This window comes from Astyanax mexicanus, chromosome 19 (assembly GCF_023375975.1).
Source record: "Astyanax mexicanus isolate ESR-SI-001 chromosome 19, AstMex3_surface, whole genome shotgun sequence".
Taxonomy (NCBI): domain Eukaryota; kingdom Metazoa; phylum Chordata; class Actinopteri; order Characiformes; family Acestrorhamphidae; genus Astyanax; species Astyanax mexicanus.
The window spans coordinates 42,184,169-42,200,350 of NC_064426.1; the positions used below are offsets into that span (position 1 = coordinate 42,184,169).

Consider the following 16,182-nt stretch of genomic DNA (forward strand, 5'->3'; position numbering starts at 1 on the left):
TCACCGCACCTCAATTTGGGGGTTTAGGGTGATTTGTAGTGCTATTTGTAGGAGATTTAGTGTTTAGGGTGTTATTTAGTATTATTTTAAAGAGATTTAAGCTCAGATTAATTTATTGTCTTTATTCATAATTTATAAAGCTGCTTTTCCTGTTTTACTGTTATTTTAGGGGATTTATAGGTTAGGGTGCTTTATTACTGTTATTTTTAGTTGATTTGGGGTTTATGGTGTTTTTTACTGTTAGTTTTAGGGTGTTAGGATGATTTTTTTTACAGTTATTTCTAGAAGATTTGGGGTTTAGGGTGTTTTTTTTACTGTTCTTTTAGGGGATTTAGGGTTTAGGGTGTTTTTACTGTTATTTTTATGGGATTTAGGGTTTAGTGGTGTTTTTTTGTTACTGTTATTTTTAGGAGGTTTAAGCTCAGATTTGTTTATTATCTTTATTCATATTTAATAAAGCTGCTTAACATGTTTTAACTGTTATTTTTAGGGGATTTGGGGTTAAGGGTGCTTTTCACTGTTATTTTAGGGTTTTTTGGGGTTATGGTACTTTACTATTGTTATTTTTAGGAGATTTAAGCTTAGATTTATGTTTTGTCTTATTCATATTGTATAAAGCTGCTGAACATGTTTTTACTTTTATTGTTTGTAAATTTAGAGGTTAGGGTGCTTTATTGCTGTTATTTTTAGGAGATATACGTTTTAGTGTGCTAATTTACTGATATTTGTAGTGGGTTTGGGGTTAAGTGTGCTAATGTACTGTTATTTTTAGTGAATTTGGTGTTTAGGGTGCTTTTTACTGTTATTTTTTAAGTGATTTAGAGTTTAGTGGTGTTTTATTACTGCTATTTTTGGGAGATTTAGGATCAGATTTGTTTATTGTCTTTATTCATATTTTAAAAAGCTGCTTAACATGATTTTTTCTGATATTTTTAGGAGTTTTGGGGTTAAGGTGCTTTTCACTGTCATTTTTAGGTGATTTAGGTGTTATGATACTTTATTGTTGTTATTTTTAGGAGATTTAAGTTCAGATTCATTTTTTTTGTCTTCATTTATATTGTATAAGGCTGCTTTACATGTTTTTACTGTTATTGTTTGGGAATTTAGAGGTTAGGATGCTTTATTACTGTTATTGTTAGGAGATATACGCTTTAGTGTGCTAATTTACTGATATTTTTAGTTGGTTTGGGGTTTAGTGTGCTAATGAACTGTTATTTTTAGTAGATTTGGTGTTTAGGGTGCTTTTTACTGTTATGTTTAAGCTTTATCACTGTTGTTATGTTTAGAAGATTTAAGCTCAGATTTATTTATTGTCTTTATTTATATTTTATAAAGATGATTTACACTGAAACTGGAGAAAACTGCTACAGGAAGTCGTCTGGCTGACCCACATGGAAACACCTTTAGCCTTTAGCTCAGATTAACATTGTTTATCTGTATATTTTCATCATTAAAGACATTTTACTTTAATTTATAGGGGGTTTAATGTGTAGGGTAATAAATTAAGATGGACACGCCCACATGTTGAATTCCTGAGCTGGTATTGGATAAGGGGCGTGGCCTGTTGGAGTACGGGTGGGGGGAGAACCGGGGCTGGGCGCATCGTACGACTCTCGCCGCCTCATGACGCCACTTCCCCGCTAAAGGAGGCGCCGCAGCGCGCTAATGCAGACCGCCCGGCCGCCCTGCACAACCGGACCGCCGGCCTTCATTCCTCCGCTAGCAGCGCGCTGATCCGGGGGTTCGGGCTTTTTACCGGGAGCGAGGCGATACTGACCCGCGTGCAGAATGATGAAGAACGGGCACCATCAGGCGGGGAAGCCCGGGGAGGACGCGGAGGCGAGCCCGGTCGCGGTCGCCTGCAGCCCGGAGAAGAGGCGGAGGATCGTCCGCGTGTGGTGTGATGGATGGTGAGCGGTGTATTACTGTACATGTTACTGTAATCTATACTGTACTATACTGTATATACTCTATAACTCTATACATACACACACACACACACACACATATATATATATATATATATTATATTTTATATATGTTATATATTAACAGGCCGGCTATATTAGCCACCTGCACCCAGGCTAGGCTGTATTACTATACTGACCGGCTAGAATGGCAATGTCGGGGCCCAAGCACCTTTATTACTATATAATAAAAATAAATAAATACTATATAATAAAAATAAAAATTATGTTTTATTTTTAGAAAAAAAAAACAATTCAGGACTTATTTAGGAAATAATTTATAATAACAAAAAAAAGAAGTAAAAATATATAATATTAATAGCTATATTTAATTTCTAGTGATGCACCAAAATAATATTTTTTGGTTGAAACTGAAGCTAAACAAAACAAAATGCTGACTTTTTAAAATCCATTTCCCCCTATTGCTTCATTTTTACAAAGCCGCACGTGTTTCGATTTGTTCACATAATCAAACATTTATTTTTTTTGGTATGAATTATGAATTATTTTTTTCTTTTATTATTATTCCACTTTTTTCTCTAATGCTTCATCTTTACAAAGCCATGCTTGTTTCATTGTTTGGTCTGAATTGATATAAATTTGGCCATAATCTATGCCATTGCCAGTTTGGACACACCTTAAATTCTGTGTTTTTTCATTATTTTAAATATTAGGTTCTGCGTTGTAGATTAATACTAAAATCAATCAAACTATAAAGAAAAATATGGAATTTATATATTTTTATTTATTTATATTGTTGATTTTTATTCTGCTATTGCACATCTCTGCTTTTTTTCAGTCAGTTTTATGAGGTAGAGTCACCTGGAATTCAGGCTTTCAGTTAACAGCTGTGCTGAAATCATCAAGAGTTAATTACTTGAATTTCTTGTCTCTTAATAAAGTGTTTGAGAGCATCAGTTAAAGTAAAATAGTGAAGAGGTAGAGTTACAGGTATACAGTGAATAGTGAATATTTGAGTAATGTTCTACTACTAATCAAATAAAGAAAAATAAACATTATGATGAAACTGGCACTCATCTGGAGGATCGTCCTAGGAAAGAGTTCTTCAGACTAAATGCTTCACAGCCAATTATTTTGTGTACCTCTAATATTTCCATGCATTTCAATCACTTAAAGCTTATTTGACCACAAGTGTCGTTCACATTTCCCTGAATTCAAATCAGTTTCTGTTTTTTTGCACGGCTACGTTGTCTTTTACTGACAGCTTTCATCAGGCTGCTTATTGGTCTAGAGCTGAGAGGAGGAGGGTCTCCAGTCTGAACTGAAGTAACACCAGGCCTGAGCTTTTCTCCACTCTGTTCTGGTGGCAGAAGGAAAAGCCTGGGTTTCAGGCAGGGGTCCTGGGAACGAGGGGCCGGTCACTGGGTACACAGCTGGGTTTTGGACACATTTGCGTTTTTGGAAAAATTAAGGCAGCTTTGAGTTTGTGGATTTTTGAGAGATGCACTCAGTTATAGCTTAGAAATTTATTAAGAGTATTATAACTAAATATTTTTTAAACAAAACTGTTTTATACAGGATATTAAAGGGTAACTAAACCCCCACATTTTAGTTGACTCCACCTTCAGCTCAAAAGAGGTAGATTGGGAGGTGTACTGAGTGATGTATGGGTTTAGGGGAGGGGTTTATTGTCGTAGGTCTAGATGCATTGCATTGCATAAATGAAAAAAGAAACAATTTTAATAAGTTTACAATAGGTTTACAACAAGAATATAGTAAGAATATTAATAGCTAAATATGTTTTTTTTTACATGTTTTTGCACACATACATGTTTTATGTTTTATGCGCCAAAAATCTTGAACACACTACCAATAAATATTAATCAAGCAACCTCTGTTACTGTTTTAAAGAAAAAATTAATAATTAGACCTTTAATTAGATTCTTATTTTTCTAGCTTTCAATTAGATTCTTCTTATTATTTATTTATTATAACTGTTTTATTTTTATCTTATTTTTATTTTTATAGCATTTAATTAAATCTTATTTTTATCTGTCTGGTTTTAGTTGTATTATTGTTCTATAAACATTTTCTTTAATTTATTTTGGAATATTTTATTTTATTAGTGTTCATTTTAATTGACCCACTATTATGTCTCATTCTATTGGACATAGATATGCCTTGTAATGTTATATTAAAAATACATAAACAAATAAATGTATAAAAAAGTAAGCGACGGTATGGTATGGTGGAATAACCCTGCTTTTTTATCACAGTTTTAATGCATCTCAGCATGCTCTCCTCCACCAGTCTTACACACTGCTTTTGGGTGTTTTTAAGCAGTTCAGCTCATTTTTTGTTGGGTCAGAAGGGTCCACACAGTCACACGGCAAGTCAAAGACCACATTTATGGATTCAAAAGGCAGCTGAGGAAATTTTAATTACGTGTCGTCTTTTAGCCATAGTCATGTGTTTAATAACCAGTCAGTACATTATCACATGGTCATATAGGCCTACATTCAGATATACAGAGTGCACAGAGCTGAATGTCAGTATTTGGTGAAATAATCCTGATTTTTAATCACATTTTTTTTTCATGCATCTTGACATCATGTTCTCCTCCACCAGTCTTACACACTGCTTTTGGATAACTTTATGCTGCTTTACTCCTGGTGTAAAAATTCAAGCAGTTCAGTTTGGTGGTTTCCAGAGGTTTTACATTTGATAAAATCAAAGAAACTCATCATTTTTAAGTCGTCTGTATATCTGTATATCTTAATAATATACGCTTATTGTAATGGAATTGGGGAAGCGTGGGATTGTGTGTGATGCTGTTCAGAAGGAAGATAAAAGATACCAGATATAATTAATCGATAAACATTTAGACTGATATGGGTAATATTTATTGAGCTACACATACAGAAATAACGCATGTAGAGAGTTGTAGAGGTTCCTAATCTTCCTCCTATGCTAATCCATCCTATAATATCTCCCAGTATTCTCTATACACAGTTCCTACAGATTGTGCGGTAGGGGAATAGGAGTGTTGACAGAACATCTTATACAAACACATCCCACACATTTTCTATTTCTATTTCTATTTACTCCTGGTGCAAAAATTCAAGCAGTTCATTTTGGTTTGATGGCTTATGATCATCCATCTTCCTCTTGATTATATATATATATATAGGTTTTCAATTTGGTAAAATCAAAGAAAATCTGAGCACAGTGTTGTAGGTTATAAGAGCAAGTTACCATTTCTTTAATGCAAAGCATGAACAGCCTACTTCATGCTGGCTGAGAACTATGGAGAAGAATTCATGGTTTGGAATGGGAAAGAAAACACTACTGTGGAAAAATGTAAATGCAATCCACATAATGCAAAGAAAAGAAGTTTATATTCATAAAGTTTTAAGTTTTAAGAGAGTTCAGAAATCAATATTTGGATATTTGGTGGAATAACCCTGTTTTTTTATCACTGTTTTTAATTCATGCATCTTGGCATCATGTTCTCCTCCACCCGTCTTACACACTGCTTTTGGATAACTTTATGCTGCTTTACTCCTGTTTGATGGCTTGTGATCATCCATCTTCCTCTTGATTTTATTCCAGAGGTTTTCAATTTGCTAAAATCAGAGAAACTCGTCATTTTTAAGTGGAATCTTATTTGTTGTTTGTTGTTTAGGTCCTGTAAAACACCAGTATCACCGGTCGCACCTTGTGTATGACGCAGTTCTGTTAGAAGCCAAAAAGCTAAATAGTAAAAACAGAAAAAGCAGTGAACTGATGCTGGTGTAGAGCGGGATTACGGGGGCTTTCTCTTGGAGAATTCCAGCCATTTCGTGTCCGTGGCTCTATTGTGTTTTGCTGGAATGTTGCAGAATGTTTCGGATGCCAGAATATTAAACGCTGGGATGAGCTCGCAAAGAGCGGCAGAGTAAACATGGAGCAGTGCTGTAACCCCCCCCCCCACCCCCTCCTTTAACCCCTGCTTTCCTCCTTTAAGCCCATGCAGCTTTCCTATAGGCCCCTGGTACCATATATTTGCATATTGGGTGTGGCCTCTCCCTTACTTACCATCTTTGTGTTGTCTGTTGCCCAAAGCTACCTGATCCTGGGCGTGCAGTAATTATAATATACATGTTGATTGGCAGGTCTCAGTGTTGTAGAGCTGTAAGAGCACATTAACTTTGTTGTGTGTTCCTGCTGATCACAGTATGCTGGCTTTGAGCTACAGAGTTCACTCTTTACCCAGTTTACTCTTATACTGTTCCAGTATTATGCTGTCAGTATCGGCAGTTAAATAATAATACACTAAATATGTTGAGAATACTCATGGTTAACTTAAAATGATAAGTTATGTGAATATTACTAAAGTTTAAATGATCTTTTTAAAACAGTTCATGTTTTAAAAAGGACAAATTAAACACTTAAGTTGAGTTAACTCAGCTTTTTAAGTCAGCAGTGTACAAGATAAAATTAAGTTGACAATTCTTAAAAGAGTCCATTGACACTACATGGGAAATTTAAGTTGACACTACCTGAAAAAGTATGTTAGCACTACTTGAGAAGATTAAGTAGTAAATACAATGACTCCTCTTGCTTGATCTACCTAATTATCTGATGCAAAAAGTTGACATGATTTTTTTAAGTAGATCAAGCACACTATTTTTTTCAGTGTACAATATGGTGAGATCATGATTTCTGGTAGAAGTCTGGGTCAAAGAGTAAACTGGAGAACAGAACCGTCCAGAAGGTCGAAGTCCGTTCAGCGTAACCCTGCTCTTCTTTCTGTTTATCTGTTTAAACCAGAAAAAGAAAAGAGGACACGGTCAACTGACCTTCACTGTTGACATGCTGTTAACTCCTGCTGTTAACTCTTGCTCTTTCTTTTCTCGGGCTGGTCCTGATGAGTGCCAGTTTCATCATCATCATAATGTAGGCCTGTCACAATAAGATTTTTTGGTGGGCAATATACTGTCCCAGAAATTATTGCGATATGCGCCATTTTTGTAATTTTATGTCTGTTAAATGCCACTGACAGAATGATATCAGAATAGCTAATTTTTTAAAGACAACACTTTTACAATTTTAATCATCTTTTTTATATTTAGTTTGGAAAGTATATACTTATTTCTTCACACATTTTTGTCCACACTGTGTGTATAGAGTTAGTTATTGAAGCATGACTAGCTAAAATATTTTTCACTGTTATATAGGTGTGTTTATATATAAATATATATATGAAAAAACATACAAATAAACACAATAGATGATATCAACAACGATTATCAAAGATTATTCAGGTCATGTTGTAGTTGAGTAGTTGTTGCTTCTCATAATCTGGATTCGAACATTACTCAAATATTCACTATTCACTGTATACCTGTAACTCTACCTCTTCACTACTTTACTTTAACTGATGCTCTCAAACACTTTATTAAGAGACAAGAAATTAAGTTATTAACTCTTGATGAGTTCAGCACAGCTGTTAACTGAAAGCCTGAATTCCAGGAGACTCTACCTCATAAAGCAATGTGCAAAACTTTCTCTATCTAAGCAAGAAGAATGTAAAATATTGAACATATTCTGTTTTGTTTAACCATTTTATGTGTAATTAATTATTCTATATGTATTTCTTCATAGTTCGGATTTCTTTTGTATTAATTTAATAATTGTTTTAAACTATAAAACTAATATAAAAGTATTATCTTCACTACAGAAGCGTGAATGAAGCCGTGTTTAAGGATCGTGGATTTGATTGTTAGCTTTATGCTGATTGGCTGATTGATTGTGAGAAGCCGGTGTGTGTGGTGTGTGTGGTGTGATATCAGTGAGTGTATTTACGCCTCCGTCACGCTGGTATTGTTTGGAGGGTCAGGGTAGTCTGATGTGTTGTCCTGCCCTTTGTGCCAAGTATCAAAGTTTGTTTGGTTGAGTGAAGCTTAGCCATGCGTCACCCTGAACTCAGATTCCACAATCAGAGGATGTTCCTGCCAGATTCCCACAGAGAGACGTTCACCAGCACAACTCGACCCACGAGTCAATATAACCTCATCATCTTATCTCTGATCATACAGAACATCTTATAGCTCTGTTATTACTGACTGTAGACCTGTATCTGCTTCTCTGCACAGTTTTAGAGATAGAGTGTGTGGAAGAGTGTTTTGGATATGGTTTGGGTAAAGTGTGAGGTAGAGTGTGAGGGTAGGGTTTAAAGGTAGAATGAGGTAGAGTGTGGTATGGTGTTTTGGTTATGGTTTTGGTAGGGTTTAGGTAGAGTGTGAGGCAAAACATGAGGTATAAAGAAAGGTAGAGTGAGAGGTAGAGTCAGAATAGGATAGAGTAAGGTAGAGTAACATAGAGTGTGGTACAGTGTTTTGGGTATGTTTTTGGGTAGAGTGTGGTAGAGTGTGAGGATTAGAGTGAGGTAGAGTATGGGTAGAGTAGTTTTGGTTATGGTTTGGGTAAAGTGGGAGGTAGAGTGTGGGGGTAGGGTGTGGTAGGGTTTAACGGTAGAATGATGTAGAGTGTGTGGTGGAGTGTTTTGGATATGGTTTGGGTAGAGTGTGCCAGAGTGTGAGGGTAGGGTTTAAAGGTAGAATGATGTAGAGTGTGTGGTGGAGTGTTTTTGACATGGTTTGGGTAGAGTGTGCCAGAGTGTGAGGGTAGGGTGAGGTAGAGTAAGGGTAGAGTAGTTTTGGTTATGGTTTTGGTAGAGTTTGGGTAGAGTGTGAGGCAAAGCATGAGGTAGAAAGAAAGGTAGAGTGAGAATAGGGTAGGGTAAGGTAGAGTAACATACAGTGTGGTACAGCGTTTTGGGTATGGTTTGGGTATGGTTTGGGTAGAGTGTGGTAGAGTGTTTTGGATATGATTTGGGTAAAGTGTGAGGGTAGGGTGTGGTAGGGTTTAAGGGTAGAGTGAGGTAGAGTGGAGGTAGAGTGTGGTAGAGTGTTTTGATATGGTTTGGATAGGGTTTAGGTAGAGTGTGAGGTTAGAGTGAGGTAGAGTAAGGGTAGATTAGTTTTGGTTATGGTTTTGGTAGGGTTTGGGTAAAGAGTGAGGTAGAGTGAGAAGTATAGTTGGAGGTGGATTGTGAGGTAGATTGTGAGTAAGAGTAAGGGTAGAGTAGGGTAGAGTGGAGGTAGGGTTTGGGTAGAGTGTAAGGTAGATTGTGAGGGTAGGGTGTGGTAGATTGGGGTAGAGTGTGAAGTTGAATGTGAGGTAGAGTAAGGGTAGAGTATGGTAGAGTGTTTTGGGTATGGTTTGGATATGGTTTGGGTAGGTTGGGTAGAGTGTGAGGTAGAGAATAAGGTTGAGTGTGAGGGTAAAGTGTGAAATAAAGTGTGAAGTTAAGTTTGAGGGTAGAGTGGAGTTATGGTTGAGGTAGAGTGTGAGGGTAGAGTGGAGGTATGGTTTAGGTAGAGTGTGAGGTAGAGTGGAGGTAGGGTTGAGGTAGAATGTGAGGGTAGAGTGGAGGTATGGTTTAGGTAGAGTGTGAGGTAGAGTGGAGGTAGGGTTGAGGTAGAGTGTGAGGTAGAATGAGGGTAGAGGTGTGGTATGGTTTGGGTAGAGTGTGAGGGTAGAGTGGGGGTATGGTTGAGGTAGAGTGTGAGGGTAGAGTGGAGGTATGGTTTAGGTAGAGTGTGAGGTAGAGTGGAGGTAGGGTTGAGGTAGAGTGTGAGGTAGAATGAGGGTAGAGTAGTGGTATGGTTTGGGTAGAGTGTTTTCAGTAGGCGTTGTGTAGAGTGAGAGGTAGAATGTGGTAGAGTGTTTTGGGTATGGTTCGAGTATGGTTTGATTAGAGTGTGGGGTTGAGTGTGAGGTAGAGTGTGAGGTAGAAGAATACCTTGATATCGGAATATCCAACAGCGTTACCACACATCACATTTTCTGTCCATATCGAACACCAGTAATATATTGTATTAACATTTATTTTGTTACAGCAGTATGTTCTTGAAATTAATAGTAGTAATTTTTCGATGTATTTTTGCAGTGTTTTGTAGACAAAAAAAATTGTTAATACAGAAATACCATGAAATATCATGATTGTGATGTTATTTTAGGGCCATATCGTCAACCCCTAGTGCTCATGATTAAAAACAGTATCAGTTTATGGGTTGATCTGTTTATTGAAGGCTGATTCTGATCTGTGGGGTGAATTTACTGTACTCTGTGTCTCTGGTCAGTTCTGTAGTGAAAGCCGGCTGTAGTCTGTACTCTCTCAGTGTTAATGAAAACTGTAGTGTGAGGTTGACCCCGTCCAGAAAAATAAAACGTCTCTCTGTCTCTCGGTTTCTCGGCTGGAGTGTAAGACGTTGCCAGATCTCCTGACGTCAGGTCAGACGATCTCAGATGAGCTCTAAATTAGCAGCATCTGATTTTCAATTTTCACAAAGCCTCCCTTTTACCGTTCCTGATTCTGAATAAGGAAGCGCAACGCCCTGCTGATTTAATATCAGTATTACAGAACTCTGAATTACAGAACTCTGAATTACAGAACTCTGAATTACAGAACTCTGAATTACAGAACTCTGAATTCTGCTGCTGCTGCTGCTGCTGATGATGATCTTTTGCTCTCTGGTTAGTGGAGCGAGGAGCTCAGGTGCTGCTGGTGTCTGCTAACCAGTTCCACTGGTTAATATTTAATAATGCTATGATGATGCTCATGTGACCGGGGGCTGACTTAACCCTTTAACATCCTGCTCAACGTTTTCCTACATCACTTTCTCAGTCACTTTTTGAGTGCATGCTTTATTATTACTACTATTCACCCTGTTCTTTAATACTCAGGACCCTTATTCTCATGTCTTTAATACTGTAGCTATATAGCCCAGTTACTCGCTTATAATGACCTAAATTAGTAGGCGCGATTTGATGAACTTTATAAAAAAATGATTGAACAAAGGTATACCTAGTATTCTGAACAAATCAATTTGTGTGTACTAATTTGATTGTTGAATAAATTATTGTTGTATTATTCTTCTTCCAAGTATCGTTTTGGTATCGAGAATCAAAATTCTGGTATCGTGACAACTCTACTGCAGTGATTAGCACGGACTAGCATGGTGGTGGTGTATCAGGTGTTTGTTAGTGTGTGTTGTGCTTATGGTACAGTGAGTGGATCAGATACAGCAGTGCTGCTGGAGTTTTTAAACACCTCAGTATCACTGCTGGACTGAGAATTGATGTGTAATCATTCAGGATGCAAATAGATTAATTCAACTTAAAGATCTCGATTAGAATGGATATTTGGCCACAAATGATCACCAAAGTTAAAATAAGTAGGATTAGGATTAATGTTTGGAAATATCCAATTTTATGTAAAACAGACAGTATTTTTTAGTATTATTTCAAACAAATGTACAGTGTACTGTGCCTACTGATGAACGATCTAAAGCAGGGGGAATTAATTGCCGACCCCTGATCTAAAGGTTTATCTAAGGTAGCCTGGAGCGAGTGACTACACAGGGAGGGTGAGTGACAAATACTGAGGGACACACCCAGGATGCAAATAGATTAATTCAACTCAAATATCTCAATTTTTGAGAAGAATGTGAACCTAAAAACCTAAGGCCCAATCTAATTTCACCCCTTGGCCCTACTACCACTTCAAAGTCAAAGTCAAAGTCAAAGTGGTTTTTATTGTCATTTCAGCTATATACAGAGTACACAGTGAAACGAAACAACGTTCCTCCAGGGACCATGGTGCACATAAACACAGTGTAGACAGAACAATAGTGCAACAGTATAAAAGTGCAGACAGACAATACAACACAATACAGACAAAGAATAATAAATAACAAGACAGTGTGCAAATTATACAGTGTGCAAAAAAGACCAGTGAGGTAGTAATTACCTCTATTACACAGTGTGCAATAGAGTCCAGTGAGGTAGTAGGGTTTTTGGTGCTTCCATTTTCTGGGGTAAGTGGGGTAAGAGTGTGTGTGCATGTACAGAAAACCATCAGTTCAGTCTCTGTAGTTGAGGAGTCTGATGGCTTGGGGGTAGAAGCTGTTGCAGAATCTGGTCGTGCTGGACCGGATGCTGCGGTACCTTCTTCCCGAAGGCAGGAGGGAGAACAGTTCGTGTGAGGGATGGGTGGGGTCATTCACAATGCTGGTTGCTTTGTGGATGCTGCGGGTGGTGTAAATGTCCGTGATGGAGGGGAGAGAGACGCCGATGATCATCTCAGCTGTCCTCACAATACGCTGGAGGGTCTTGCGGTCAGAGACGGTGCAGGTCCCAAACCAGGCAGTGATGCAGCTGCTCAGGATGCTCTCAATGGTCCCTCTATAGACGAGTGTGAAGATGGGTGGAGGGAGACGGGCCTTTCTCAGCTTCCGGAGGAAGTAGAGACGCTGCTGGGCTTTCTTGGCTGTAGAGCTGGTGTTCAGGGTCCAGGTGAGGTTATCTGCTAAGTGGACACCAAGGAACTTGGTGCTCTTAACAATCTCCACAGAGGACCCGTCGATGTTGAGTGGAGAGTGGGTGTGTTGTGCTCTCCTGAAGTCAACAACCATTTCCTTTGTCTTGTCCACATTCAGGTGAAGGTTGTTGACTGTACACCAGTCTGTCAGCCGCTGCACCTCCTCTCTGTATGCTGACTCGTCGCCTTTGGTGATGAGACCCAGCACGGTTGTATCATCGGCGAACTTGATAAAGCTGTTAGAACTGTGTTTTGCAGCACAGTCATGAGTCAGCAGGGTGAACAGCAGAGGACTCAGGACACTGCCCTGGGGGGGCCCAGTGTTCAGTGTGATGGAGCTGGAGGTGCTGCCCCCGAACCGGACTGACTGGGGTCTCCCCGTCAGAAAGTCCAGGATCCAGTTGCAGAGGGGGGTGTTGAGGCCGAGCGAGCTTAGCTTCCTGATGAGTTTCTGTGGGATGATGGTGTTGAATGCTGAACTGAAGTCCTTCTTCTCCAGGTGGGTGAGGGAGAGATGAAGAGTAGTGGTGATGGCATCGTCCGTGGAGCGATTGGGACGATACGCAAACTGCAGGGGGTCCAGTGAAGAGGGCAGTTGTGTCTTGATGTTCCTCATGACTAGCCTTTCGAAGCACTTCATGATGATGGGTGTAAGTGCAACGGGACGGTAGTCATTGAGGCAGGACACTGTGGACTTCTTCGGCACGGGGACGATGGTGGTGGACTTGAGGCACGTTGGGACAGTGGCGCTGCACAGGGAGATGTTGAAGATGTCCGTGAGAACATCTGTCAGCTGGTCTGCGCACTCCCTGAGCACTCTGCCGGGGATGTTGTCTGGTCCTGCAGCTTTCCGTGGGTTGACTCTGCGCAGAGTGTTCCTCACGTCCACTGCAGTCAGGCACAACACCTGCTCGTCCGGCTTGGGCATGGTCTTTCTCACCATCGTGTTGTTTTGTGCCTCAAACCGTGCATAAAAGTTGTTCAGGGCATCAGGGAGGGAGGCATCATGTTCACAGGATGGTGGCATTGTCTTGTAATTGGTGATTGCCTGGATGCCCTGCCACATGCGCCGCGCGTCACCCGTGTCCTTGAAGTGGCTGTGGATTCTCTGGGCGTGTGCGCGCTTTGCCTCTCTGATGGCTCGTGACAGGTCGGCTCTCGCTTTCCTCAGGGCCACCTTGTCACCCACTCTGAAGGCTGAGTTGCGGGTCCTCAGCAGCGCACGTACCTCAGCAGTCATTCAAGGCTTCTGGTTTGGGCGTGTGGTGATGGTCTTGGAGACAGTGACATCATCAATACACTTGCTGATGTAGCCAGTGACTGATGCTGCATACTCCTCCAAATCAACAGAATCGCCTTCAGTAGCAGCCTCCCTAAACATGTCCCATGCAGTGCACTCAAAACAGTCCTGAAGGGCAGAGATGGAGCCTGCCGGCCAGGTTTTCACCTGCTTCTGAACTGGTCTGGAGCGTCTGATGAGTGGTGTGTATGTTGGAGTCAGCCAAACACACATGTGGTCCGAGAAAGCGAGGTGGGGGCGGGGCTCCGCCCGGTACGCGCTGGGGATGTTTGTGTAAACAAGATCCAGCGTGCTCGCTCCTCTCGTTGCAAAGTCCACATGTTGATGGAATTTAGGGAGCACTGACTTGAGATTTGCGTGGTTGAACTCTCCGGCGATAATAAACAGTCCGTCTGGGTGTTTGTTCTGCAGAACGCTGATAGTCTGATAGAGTTCACACAGAGCCTCTTTAGCATTAGCACCAATGCTAGCGCTGGGTGGGATGTAGACAGCAGCTATTAGCACGGCGGAGAACTCCCGTACTAAATAAAAAGGTCTGCACTTGACTATCAGGAACTCCACCAGCGGAGAGCAGTGTTTGGCGACAGTCACAGCGTTGTTACACCATTCCGTGTTGATGTAAACACACATGCCTCCGCCGCGGGTCTTCCCGGATAGAGCCGCGCTCCTATCCGCTCTGAACGCGGTTAGCCCGGCTAGCTGAATGGCGCTGTCCGGAATGTTGTCGTTAAGCCACGATTCCACAAAAAACAAAACACAGCAGTCTCTGAACTCACGCTGGGTTGTTCGCTGGAGTCGGATGTAGTCCAGTTTATTGTCAAGGGAACAGACGTTTGCCAGAAAGAGCGATGGTATAGCCGGCCGGCTAGGACTAGCCTTTAGCCTTGCGCGGATCCCGGCTCTCTTTCCGCGCTTCCACTTACGCTCGCACCGCTTGCGATGGCACTTCCGCTGGGCTCCGACATCAGGAAACACCGCGGGCTGGCGGCCTGGGTCTCTTAGCAGGCTAAGCTCAAGTAGCGTCTGCAGAACCTCATCCGGTAGCGTGTTTTCTGGCTGATTTCTCCACTGTAGCAGGGTCTGGCGGTGGTAGAACATGTGCACGGGTGTTCCGATGCACATATTTGCAGGAAATAAACGGAAAAAAACGACAAATAGTAACACAAAAGCACCATTTAATGGACCCGGAGCGGCCGCTGCGTGTTAACGCGCCGCCATCTTGGGTGGGTTTATTCCTACCCATCAGTTTAGCGTGTTCTTCAAAAGACGCTACAAGTTTTTATAGTAGATATTTAAATGTAAATAAAATAATGAATATAAGAAATGTAAAATGAAATTTTATGTGTATTAGTGGTTTTAATGAACATACTAGTATATACTTGTATGTTTGAGGGGAGATAAAGCCAACGTGTGGGCACTGGACTAAAATATGCTAAAAGAATAATACATTTTTACTTTATTGTAAACATTTGCAGTATAAGAGTATAAGTATAAAAGAGCTTTTTTACACCTGTAGTTGAGAAAGTTTCTAAGGTCTGGATCAGAGAGCAGTGAACGCAGCACATGCTGTGCACTTAGTGTGTAAACAGCATGGAGCAGCAGCAGAGACAGCGTTTGTTGCCATAGCAGTAGATTGTCTGACTAATATATCAAATTAAACTGCCTTTAATCAGCAGTTTAGCTCAATTAAAAGAAGTATCGAGATGAGATCACTTTCTCACCTGTAGATTCTCACATACACATGTTATGTAAAAGGGCATCAGCTCCATCAAGCCCTCTTAGCTCTTTACCGCTAAACAGCCATTTGTTCACATGGGTCTGGAGACACCATCTGCAGCCCGGCCTCGCCTCCCTCCCTCACCGAATCTCATTGAATTTCAGTGTCGCTTCACATCACATGATCCAGCTGACTCCTCGCACGGTGCGCTGGCCCACATTTCACGCTCTGAACCAGAGAACCAGAGCATTTAAAGAGGTACTTCCTCTGGAAATGCTAACGTGGCTAAATAGAATAAAAGTATTGATTGTTTTTATGCGGATGCACTCATGTTAATAGATCTCGCCACCAGCTTTTAGTGACACTGAATCTACCATGTGGTATATACAGGGTTCGTATGGTCATAAAAAAAAATAATAATAATTCAAAATAGCAATTTCCAGGCCTGGATAAGTTTTGGAAAAATAAAAATACACAGAAAGTTTTGGAAAAGTCATGAAAATTTGCTTTGTGAGCTACAAATACATCAGTTCAGAGTTAATTCAGTAATTTAACCCTTAACAATGGAGTTCTCAGCATTTTATCAGATTCATTTTCTACGTACTGTAATCAATTTGAATTATAGTTTTAGTTGATTTTTGGCTTTACTCTCCATATCTGCACTGAAGACTTTAATAATCGTATGACCATGAAATTTAGCCTTGAAGGCATGGAAAAGTCCTAAAAAGTCACGGAAATGTATCGGTCCTGTATATACTGTACTGTAGAGATGCTCATTGCTATCTTACACCCCGTTAACAGTCTATAT

General features: G+C 40.2%; 1 protein-coding gene across 1 annotated transcript in view; it reads left to right on the forward strand.

Annotated features, from left to right (window-relative positions):
- Positions 1–1,620: 1,620 nt before the first annotated feature.
- Positions 1,621–16,182, forward strand: part of LOC103030423 (ethanolamine-phosphate cytidylyltransferase) — a 49,855-nt gene continuing 35,293 nt past the window's right edge. The window contains exon 1 of the mRNA XM_049468139.1: positions 1,621–1,910. Within this exon, the coding sequence (XP_049324096.1) occupies positions 1,789–1,910 (122 nt within the window). The 5' untranslated portion in view covers positions 1,621–1,788. The remainder of the gene's footprint in view (positions 1,911–16,182) is intronic.